The sequence below is a fragment of the Orcinus orca genome, chromosome 2 (genome assembly GCF_937001465.1).
Source record: "Orcinus orca chromosome 2, mOrcOrc1.1, whole genome shotgun sequence".
In the NCBI taxonomy this organism is placed as follows: domain Eukaryota; kingdom Metazoa; phylum Chordata; class Mammalia; order Artiodactyla; family Delphinidae; genus Orcinus; species Orcinus orca.
In genome coordinates, this window is record NC_064560.1 from 13,027,135 (window position 1) to 13,038,506 (window position 11,372).

At 42.8% G+C, this 11,372-nt stretch overlaps 1 protein-coding gene across 4 annotated transcripts in view; it reads left to right on the forward strand.

Annotated features, from left to right (window-relative positions):
* PIP4K2A (phosphatidylinositol-5-phosphate 4-kinase type 2 alpha) overlaps window positions 1–2,276 on the forward strand; it is a 179,020-nt gene extending 176,744 nt beyond the window's left edge. For all 4 annotated transcript variants that reach the window (XR_007475274.1, XM_033407853.2, XM_004280946.4 and 1 more), the window contains one exon: window positions 86–2,276. Coding sequence is in view for 3 of the 4 variants with exons in the window: in XM_033407853.2 (XP_033263744.1) it covers window positions 86–166 (81 nt within the window). In the remaining variant the exon portion in view is untranslated. The remainder of the gene's footprint in view (window positions 1–85) is intronic.
* The last annotated feature ends 9,096 nt before the right edge of the window (window positions 2,277–11,372 follow it).

The following is an 11,372-nucleotide window of genomic DNA, read 5'->3' on the forward strand; positions in this document are numbered from 1 at the left end:
CTGGCTTCATATTCAGCTGCAGTGGAAGTTCCTGCAGCTACTGATAGTAATTCTGTCACTGTTCCTCTCCTCTCACGCTGCCCAGGCTGGTGCGGAGATCTCCACTGTGAACCCAGAACAGTATTCCAAGCGCTTTTTGGACTTTATTGGCCACATCTTGACGTAACGTCCTGCATGGCCGAAGACGGACGTGAGCGTGGGAAGGACAGAGGTGGCTTCGGCACAGGAAAAATGAAAACCAAACTCAGTGAAGCACACCTCCTCGTTTACATCTTCAGGCCAAGATGACTGATTTGGGGACTACTTGCTTTAACAGCTACCTGATATTTCCCAGCATCACTCTAGCTATTTCTGACTTGGGTGTGTATGTGGGGGGGCGGGGGGGCGTGCGTGCGCACGCGCACGTGAGCATCTTAAAAACTGATGGATTGGTTGATGGAAACCGACTTCGGTCAGAGTGTGTTTGGAGTAGTAACCCTCTGATTCCAGCTGTGGATGAATGGATGAATGAGTGAGTGAGTGAGTGAGCACATGCAGGGGGGAGGGGAGAAGGCGATGCGATGTCAGACCACCCAGGTTGGCACCACACGAGAAACTGTGGATCAGTTTATCTTTTGGAGTTGAAAGATGTGAGATGGTAATCGTAATAATAATGGAGATAATAATGATGATGATAATAATAATGATGGTGATTAAAAGGAAAAAAAACTTACTGCAGATGTTACACTTCTACCACGCACGCTGACACTCCTTAATAGTTGCACCCCGGGCGCTGGACGGAGGAGGCTGGCATCTCCCGCGCATCCTGGTTCAGGTGTCGGGACTCACGGTGTCTGGGGACAAAGGTCCCTCCTCCAGCAGGAAGCTGATGCCCCTAGTGTCTCTCTCTGTACATTTTCACCTCAGTAAATACGCCCAGGAACACTGCTTACTTCTCTTTTCTTGCCTGGAGCTTCTTCACTGACACACTCTTACGTTGCAACATAGTAATTAATGCTACAAAATAAAAATAAAGCTTACCTGAAAAGTGCAGTTTTGGGCAATGGCATCTACATCTCCCATGGTGGGAAGGTGAGCAAAGCATTTAGAACTCTCAATTTTCCAGTTAAACAGTGGTATTTTGTTATGAATTTGCCTTTAACTGAAACCCTCAATATTACTGTTTACATTATTAGGAAAACAGGGATATTTTTGAATCTAAAAATTTAATGTACAGCATGTGATTTTTGAAGTTTACATGTAAAGTCACTTTACAGTGTAGGTGAAATGTCTGTCATATTTTGAAGTGTATCCTGCAGTCACATTTTAATGGTAGGCGGTCTTTTACAGTAAAAGGAAAAGGGTTGTTTTCCTCCGATGCACATTTATCAACCTAATGATTTTTTTTTTTTTAAGAAAATGTTTAACCCAGATCTGGTTACACAAGTTCATTGCCCTAAACTGTGCTGACTGTGTCTAATCAAGTTATAAATTTCCAACATCGATCATGTATTTACCAACTTCCTGGCATTTTCTGAAAGGTGTCAAGCTAAAGTATTAGACTTGCTTAGAATAGGTTATCAACTCATACACTGTGCTAAAGCTGTGCCTTTGAAATTCTTTGTTTAAAACGTGAGATGATTTTTGTAGGCAGGTTCAGAAAAAAAAAAAATCCACCCCTCAGTAATTACTTACAGCTCAACAAATACCCCGCACCATACTGCCTCTGCCAGTGACTTTCCTTCAGGGCTTATCAAGTCTGCAACTGTGCCCAACGTATGTGGGTTTACTTCAGAAAACACCAGGTGACAGCAGCCGGCATCCTGGGAAGCCAGCAGCAACTGACTTCACAGAGATATGTTATCCTCAACGGACGATGTCAACAGCACTGTGACCTTGTTGTACAAATCTGTATTTTTTGTGTTTAAATTAATTGAGATGGTGATTTAGTATTCCCCCCCCCCCCCCCGCCACCATTCATTCTGGCGTTGAGTCCCTTTCAGTGCTCTGAAGTTATGCTGTAGTTTCTTTGATCCAGGATTACAAAAGCGAGACCCTGAAGTAAAGAGAAGGTACCCGTACATTATTTGAGTAACTGTTTCCTTTGTGGCCAATCCGTGTATGCTTCTAGAAGTTTACAAAATGCTTTATTTTTGTCTGTAACAGTCTCTGTCATCCGTTCTGTTGATCAACTCTTTGGACAGAGTGAGGAAGTTTGCCTTGTATCTCCTAGTGCTAACAGTACACTCCAGTCATGAGCCAGGCTTTACAAAATAAAGCACTTTGATGACTCACAAGGTGGAGCCTTTGTGCCTCTCTCTCAATTGTGTGTCTCTCTCCCAATTGTGTGTCTCTCTATTGCAAACAAAGTTTAAATACTCGGGACTAAGAGTGTCTTTAGCTGATCCCTGAAGAAGTAAAAGTAAAATTGAGTCTTTTCACGAACTAGAGCTTTGCCTTCAACCTGTGAACTAGTTTATTAGTATAAATGATAGAGACTTCCATGACAAAATCAACTTACTGAAAGACGGACAGAGAAAAGAAATCTCTTCACTGAATACCCTTTAAAGTTACACAGTCTTATTTTTTAAATTTACCAACCATAGTTCTGTGTGTCAGCGTTTTTTTGGAACTTTACTGGTACACCATTGGTGGCTAGAAGGCTTTTTAGAGCGTTCCATTGTCACTGGTGCCAGGTGAGCAAACACAGTTCAGCTGTAGCACTTGTTTTGAAAATGCGTAACTGTTGTAATGCGATTGAGATGCGAGGGAATCATTTGAGCGCCATGCACTTTTCACATTTGCTGCATGCATGTTGGTCCTCACAGAACATTAGATGAACACGGAAGACGGCACCCAGCTGAACTGTGCCAGTAGGAACATGCCAGACACACCCTCAAACATCTACCTCAGCTCCACACACTGGGGGGCACAGTGGCCAGGACCTGGAGCTGTGACTGTGCCTCTGACCTCACATCACTCTCCCTTCCTCACTTCCAACAACCCAAGAGCTGCAGCCCTTCTGACGCCCACTACCCACGACCACAGGCATCCTCCAGGTCTTTTTCAAGATAATGTGCCACATTTATTGTGGTATTTATATATTTCCTGACCATTTAGTATGTTTAAAACTGTGCTACTGTTTGTATTAATAGGCTCCTTTTTTTTCAGTGTATCACTAATGACATTTTCGGGTGTTGTGCCCTGATCCCATCATTCCCATGAGCTCTGTGGTTTTTACTGGGCAATTTTGCACAGAGCAGGGATTTTTAGGAACATATGTTACACTACAGCAGAGCTGACTGTGGTCAGCAGGGAGCTTAAATTCCATTTTCTTTGTGGAACACAGACATTCATTTTCATTTTGGTTATTTCATTTCGTGGGTTGAATTCACATTAGTCCCAGAAAATTGGTTATTGCTAATTCATAGAATGACCAGCGTTGGTCTGAAGCATTAATCCTTCATGCGGGACTTATGGAAACACTGGTTAAGGGTTACCTACAAGGGATTAGGAACTGTATATAATACTAGTGAAGTGGTAATGCATATAATATATAAATGTGTAAAATGAAGTGGGGGAGTGGAAAGAAGGCAAGGCCGAGAGGTTTAATCCCTGGAGTTCCTAGCATCCATGGACTCTGGAGGCCCCAGCACCACTGCACGCGGCCTCTCCAGGAATTCTGTAATCAACACAAAAACAGTGGTCATAGTGTGTGTCCTGCACGTGTACAGCCTTCTTCCAGCTCTTAAAATCACACCCCATCTCTTCCTCTCTCCCTATCTTAAACAGCACTTTACTCGGCTCCAGTCACGTGACTGCTTTGTTAAAAATGAAAGTTACCTCTGAAGGGCAGAAACCTGCCCGCCGTTTGGATTCCCGTGCACGGAGCTACCTGACTCGCCTGCTCGGTCCCGACCCTGCTGCAGCCCCTCTTCACACGCGGCTGGCCTGGCTCTGCAACCGTCGGCGCACCGTAAAGTGGCCCAGAAGACCGGCGAAGTGTCTGGAAAAGTAGAATCGACAAGTTCCCGAGTGATTATTGAAAGTCCCTGCATAAACGGAAACCCCGTCATCTAAACCAAATGTCCTTCAGAAGTTTAGTCCTGTTTTTGTGATTCTGTGAAAATCCTGCCAAAGGGCCATTAACATGCCGTAGTCTATAATTTTCTCACTCTTAAATACTTGTTTAGTTTAACTTCATAAGAGAAGGACAAAGGTTAGGATTTCTCCGAATCCACCATGATATGTCTGTGTTTTATGGAATCCTACACATGCTGCTGGGAGAGGTTTCCCCAGATGAGGAAACCTTGGCCCAGAGAAGCTAAGGGACTTGTCCGAGGTCACATGAGAGTTGACGGCAAAGCCAGGGCTGGGACTGGGCTCTGCGGCAACTCAGGATTGAAAGTTGAATGTGTGAGCAACGGACCTGGTACCCCCTGGGGCTCCAGAGCTCACGGCCACCCCTCGTCTGTCAAAGCTCTTCTTTCACCTGTCCCTTCAGCTGCCTCTGGAGAGCCCTGCCTGGCATGCACCCTCTGGAATTTTATCGCAAATGGTCCACACATTTCATTTTATGAGAGTCAATCTATATCATTCCATTTTCCTATCATTTTCTCCTAGTCCAACAGTATTTTATTACTGTCACTTGACTTTTTAAATCAAAGGGTCTCACTGGGGAATATAAAAATATCCCTAGACCTACCGAATGGCAGTCTCTGGAGGTGGACCTTGAAAATCTATAAATGTTTCCCAGGTGCTTCTGATGCATGACCTGGTCTGGAAAACACTGTCTTGTGTTTTCCCTCCCAATGAACTGATCACTAATTTTAAATATTTTTTGTAATATGCTTCCCTCCCCCTCCTTCCTACCTCTCCCCCTCCCCCTTTTTCTGTACTTGTAATATATGAACAAAGTAGTTTCTTATTGATTAGAGCAGGGGTCAGCCAACCACAACCTGAAGGCCAAATCCAGGCCACCACATGATTTTTGTAAATAAAGTTTTATAGAAACACAGCCATGCCCATGCATTCACATATTTTCTATGGCTGCTTTCAAACCATAGTGGCAGTTTGTAGAGTTGTGCCTAAGACTGATGGCCCACAAAGCCTAAAACATTTTACTATGTAGCCCTTTTCAGAGAAAGTTCGCTGACCCCTGAAAGAGAGCCTCGTTTTAGTATCACAATGTAGTTTCTACAAAACCATGGACTTCAGCTACAATTATCTACATAGATCTTTCACCTCCCATCTGGAGACACTGAGATTTCTTTCATTCTTTTACTAAAGTTGTTGCGATTTCATGATTGCCCTTGGTTTTTACTGAAGTTATACTGTCCTTTGAGTTTGTTTTTCAGTACATTGCTGTGGTTATTTAAATTAACATCACAGTTACCAGTGGAGCTGACTGTCTGAGACACCCATTTATAAAAGGGTCATAACTTCAAGTCATTCGGTCAGTTGGTTAAAGTCCTGTGAAAAAGGAGGCCTAAGTTCTTCAACATATGTGACATTTTCTTAAGAAACAACTTTAATATCTTCATACACACTTTAAAAATTTTTTTGGCCTCAGGTACTATTAGTTAAGGTCTCTGTGGCAACTAATACATGCTATTGCTATTTTTACTTAATTTTACCAAACCTCATAGTGCTAAAATGTAAGAATTTGGTTGCACTGTGTTTACCTAGTATTTTTTCCTCTTAAGCTTCTTGGTGGTCATGGGGGGGGGGGGGTCAGTGCCTTAAATGACCTCGGATAGTTTCCCCAAAATTCCAGAAAGGACCTTCTTCTGGCTTTGGTTGTACTTATATATCCCCAAACCAGGGTTTGACCAGGCAAAATAAGGGAGTTTTCCATTTAAATTCTGAGAATTGAAATCATCCTTCTCCCATCTGCCCTCTTTTTTTTTTTTTTTTTCCACCAGACTGTGGAGTTGATTTCCTAAAAATTAGCAGGTCTTTCTAAGTCTCTAAAGATAAATGAATAAAGAGTGAATAAAACATGTTACTGCAGCGAATACAGATGCACTGCTGGGCATGAAAGCAGAATATCCTCACATTGTCAAACACAAGGCCCCCAAAATCAAACACTGAGCGTTTAACTGTGAAGTCATTCATTTTTTCCTTTAATATTTTCCTACATGGGCTTACTTAGTTTTTAACTAAACAAAATGCCATAAACTGAGCATCGCCTCTTCTGATCAAAAATAAGAAGCAGCAAAAATGCTAAAAATACACAGATGAATTGTGTGTACTGATCACAGCTCTAGAGACCAGACTCGGGGGCATCTGGGATTTGCTGACTGGGCTCACATCCACTGTCCCCATGTGGGTGGAGGATACATATGCCATTGATGTATAGATGTTCTTGGCTTCTTCCAGTCTTCTTGGCTATTCTGAATTATGTTATGTAAAATGGGGTTTACATCATCAATGTGATAAAACTTAATTTTGCAGTCTTTATAGTAACTCAGGTGTTTACGTTATGCTTTACAGTTTATAAAGCACTTTCCTTCACTTTCTCTCATTTAAATCTCATACCCATGGTTTTATTTTTATTACTATTCTCCTTTCACAATTGAGAACACTGAGGCTCAGACAGGTTGGTTAGCTCTGAGGTAGTGAGTCACAGAGCCAGGTGGTCTTGGCGTTCTCTGCACTGTGTCCAGTGTTCTTGGCACTACATCCCATCACCTCTGCTTTCATGTTTCCCAAACTATTAGATGTCCTATCCAATTTCCTTCCATTTAGTGCACGTGGAGTCAAACTGCTTCCTACACCTTTGTATTGTACTTCATCTGATTTGGGCAGTCATAGCTGGCTTGCCTTGTTTACAGCTCTTTAAACCTGGTGCCTTCTGAGACTTACCCCCATGGCTTCCCTAGAGAGAAGATGAAAAGAATCAAACACTAATCCGGGTGTCGCTGTGAAGGTATTTTGTAGATAGGATGGAAGTCTATCATCCGTATACTTTAACTACAGGAGATTATTAGAGACAACCTGGGTGAGCCTGAGTCAATTAAGCTGAAAGGCCTTAAGGGCAGAACTTAAGTTTCCCAGAAGAAGAAATTCTACCTGTGGACAGGAGCTCCAGCTCATGCCTAAGAGTTCCAGCCCACCCTTCCTGGGCGTCTGCTCTATGGATTTTGGACCTACGTAAACAGTCCCCACGTCGCATAAACCAATGCCTTGCAATAAATGTCTTAATATATACCTCCTACTAGATGGGTTTTTCTGATGGAACCCTGACATACAGATCTTCCAGAGCTTTTTCAAAAACAAGGGGAAGAGGCACTTCTGGAATGAAAACCTCTGAAAAATCCACTCCTCCATGAAAGCAATCAGAACTAGCAGACACTGTCACACTCAACTTTCCCAGAACTCTGGACATGAGCCAAAAGAGACTTTACTCAAGAAAACAAGTGAATCTTGGAAAGAACAGTGAGCTCTCTGTGTTATATCTTACCTCATGTAAATATTAAACGAGGTCCTTTGAGCTGAAATGAGAGTGAAGTCAGCAAGATGGTGGCGTAGGAGGCCCTAGACCCTCCTTCCCCTACTAACACACCAACTCAGCAGCAATTCACAAAGTCTCTTTTTGAGAAATCCAGAAAGCAAGTGAAAGGCTCCTGCGCCTGGGAGAACACAAAACTAGACCCACTGAAGTCAGCAGGAAGATTCAGGTTTCCCTTTCGCTGTTGTCCCTGTACCTGGCACAGCACCCTACCATCAGGAAGAGACCCCCTCGCTCTCTGCTTAACCCAGCGGAAAGAAGGGATTGCTTTACACATCCAGCACCCCCTCAGCTCCTCCAAGGGGCCTCCTCAGAGGACTAGCTTCTGCCTTATTTTTCTTTTTTTTTTTTTTTGGCCTAGTGGCTTACAGGATCTTAGTTCCCCGACCAGGAATTGAACTAGGCCCACGGCAGTGAAAGTGCCAAGTCCTAACCACTGGACCGCCAGGGAATTCCTGACTAGCTTCTGTCTTGCCAGTCCTGGAGCTGACAGGTCTGGAACAGTTTAGCTGCCTGGGGTAAAACAGAATTGGGGCTTGGGTTGGCAGATGCCACAGACCTTCCCCCCTGCCTAGCAAACAGTGAGTGGATGAGAAACCCCAGCTGTTGGCACCCTCTAGGGAGGGAAAGAGCTGATCTGTACGTCTACCACCTAAACCTCTCCAGGACTGTCCGAAGCACTAGCATTGGTCTTTCCAGTCTTGAATCTCTAACAGGCGTGCACAGTCTAGCTGCCTGGAAGAGAACAGAGACAACAGTTTGGACTGAGACGCCAGAGCTCCCCCCAGCCCCCTCACAGCACAGAGTAGCTGACAAAAACAATAGCTGTCTGCTTCTCCCTGAGGAGGGAAAGAGTTGACAAAGACCCCCGGAATCTCTAACTGGGCTGATTGATGGGGGTTTTCTCCTGTACGAGACCAGTCCATGAAGACTGGAAAATGCACCTGTTTTGTCCAATGCACAGATACCAACACAGAAAGTCAAGGAAAATGAAAATCAGGCAAAGATGTTCAAAACAAAGGAACAAGACTTGTATCTAGAATTCATCAAGAACTCTTACGACTCAACAAGAGAAACAAATTTTTAAACGAGGAAAGAATTTGAATAGACGTTTCTCCAAAGGAGATACACAAATGGTCAATAAGCACTTTGAAAGATGCTCAACATCATTAGTTATTAGGGAAATGCAAATCAAAGCCACAGATCACTTCACTCCCACTAGGATGGATAAAATTTAAAAGACAGACAACGGCAAGCATTGGTGAAGATGTGGAGGAACTGGGACACTCAAACACTGCTGGTGGAATGTGAAATGGTGCGACCACTTTGGAAAACAGCCTGGCAGGTTCTCAAATGGTTACGCATAGGTGACCATAGGACTCAGGAATTCTATTCCTAGGTATATACCCCAGAGAAGGGCTGCATGGCTTCTAGAAGAATCTATTCCCTGCCTTTTCCAGCATCTAGAGGCTGCCTGCATTGTGGGCTTGTGGCCCCTTCTTTCATCTTCAAAGCCAGCAGTGTAGCATCTTCATTTCAATCTCTCTCTCTCTCTTTCCCTCCCACTCTCTCCCCACCTCTCTCTCTGACTCTGCTTCTGTTGTCACATCTCCTTCTTGATTAAATTAGCTAGTGGTCCATTTTGTACTTTCTTCCCAAAGGACCAGAATTCTGATTAATGGATTTGATCTACTATTTTTGTTTTCACTCTCAGTAATCTCTGCATTTATCTTTATTATCTTTTTCTGCTTTCTTTTAGTTCATTTTATTGTTCCTTTTTTTCCTAGATTTTTGAACTGGGAATCTAATTCATTTATTTTCATTTAAAATTTGTACTTGATATATGTGTTTAGGGCTATGAATTTTTTTCTGAACATTGCTTCTTATAATAGAAGTAATATGCTCTTGCTTTATAGACTTTTCATTATCATAACTTTTCAGAAATTCTGTAATTTTTGTTTCTAATTCCCTTTTAACCCAAGAGTTGTCAAATAGAAATTTTTTTTTAGTTTCCAGGTGTAAGTGCCTTTTTATTGTTTTTAGTTTCATTTTTAATTTCTAGCTTTCTTACATTGTGTTCAGAAACTGTTAGTAACATCTGACTTTAATGAAGGCCTGTCAATGATTTCCTTCTGCCCTAATATACGATAATTTTTCAAGACTGTTCCTATGTACTTAAAAAGAAGGTATAGTCTATATTAGCAGGGAGTAGTGTTTGATATACATCCAAAGGATTCAAAGACCCAGCGTGCGCAATTCACTCTGTCGGTGATATTGTCTGAACTGTAACCCACAATAACCGTACGTCCCAGTTTTTGTTGCTTTGTTCAAGTTTACACACACTTTCATGTGACCAAGAGCCCCCCACCGCCGTCACACACTATCACTCTCAACTTCACTCAGATTGGCTCTGCTATCAAATCAATGGCAATGTTTTCACTCACCTCTTTCTGATGACCACAATTCGAATTTTCCTATAGTCTTTAACGTCACAATCCTGGCGAGTGTGCATGACCCCCAAACACCGGGTGCCCTGGGGCAGGCTCAGAGCCGCCACAGAGCTCCGGGCCAGCAGGTGCCGGGTTCCCGCCGCCGCCATCTTGCTAGGCTGACCCTTGACCTGGCGTGACGTTGCGTCTGTACCCGCGTATGTGCACTCTCACTATCGTTTAATAGGCATCCTTTGACTCCTAATTTATGTGTACAGCAACATACAAGCTTTCTCCACTTTCCTCTCTCTCTCTCTCTCTCTCTCCCTTCTCTTCCCATTTTGAGCTGCATTCTTTCTACTTTCTCAGAACGTACATGTTTCTATGTTATTATTATACCCATAATCTCACCTTTATTTTAGCCATGGATCTGCAATTAAATATGGGACATGCTCACCATCCGTCCTTTTACCCAAGTTTCCCCAATCATCTCTTATTAGGTCAGTCTCATCCCACTGAGCCTCACGTGAGACTCAGTGCTGACAACTTAATTGCAGCTTCATGAGAGACCTTTAGGCGGAGGCACCCAGCTACGCTGCGGGTAGATTCCTGACTCACGGAATCTGTGAGATAATAGTTGTTTGCTATTTTAAGCTGCTAAATTTGGAGGTAATTTGTTATACCAAAATAGATAACAAATACCCCAGGATATCTCAAAGTTGATCGTCTCAGGTTCATTTTGAGTGTGCCCAGTTGCCCCCCCGCCAGCTTTTTTTAATGTGGTAAAATACACATAACATAAAATTTTCCATTTTAATCATTTTTTAAGTGTAGAGTCCAGTACCGTTAGGTACTTTCACACTGTTGTACAAACTATCTTCAGAACTCTTTTCATCTCACAAAACTGAAACTCTATACCTATGAAGCAACAGCTCTCATACCCCACCTCTCCCCCTGGCAACCACCGTTTCACTTTCTGTATCTATGAACTTGACTCCTCTGGATTCTTCATATTAGTGGAACCATAAAGTATGTGTCTTTCTGTGACTGGCCTCTCTCACTTAGCATAACGTCCTCCAGTTCAGCCATGTTGTAGCCTATGTCAGAATTTCCTTCCCTTTTAAGTACAGTATTCCATTGCATGTATACACCACATTTTATTTATCCATTCATCTACTGACAGACTTGGGTTGCTTCCACCGTTTGGCTACTGTGAATAATGCTGCTATGAACATGGATGCATAGATAGGTTCAGGGTTTGTTTGTTCGTTTCCAGGAAGTTTTCTTGGATTATAATTTTAAACATTAGTTTAGTTCCATTGCTTTGATCTTCTGCAGGGTCTCCAACTATAACAATATTGGACCTACTTCGCCCTCCATTTCAACCACTTTTTCTATGATCCATTTCACATCTTAATTTACCTAGTTTTTTGTCTCTTGGTTTTTTTCCC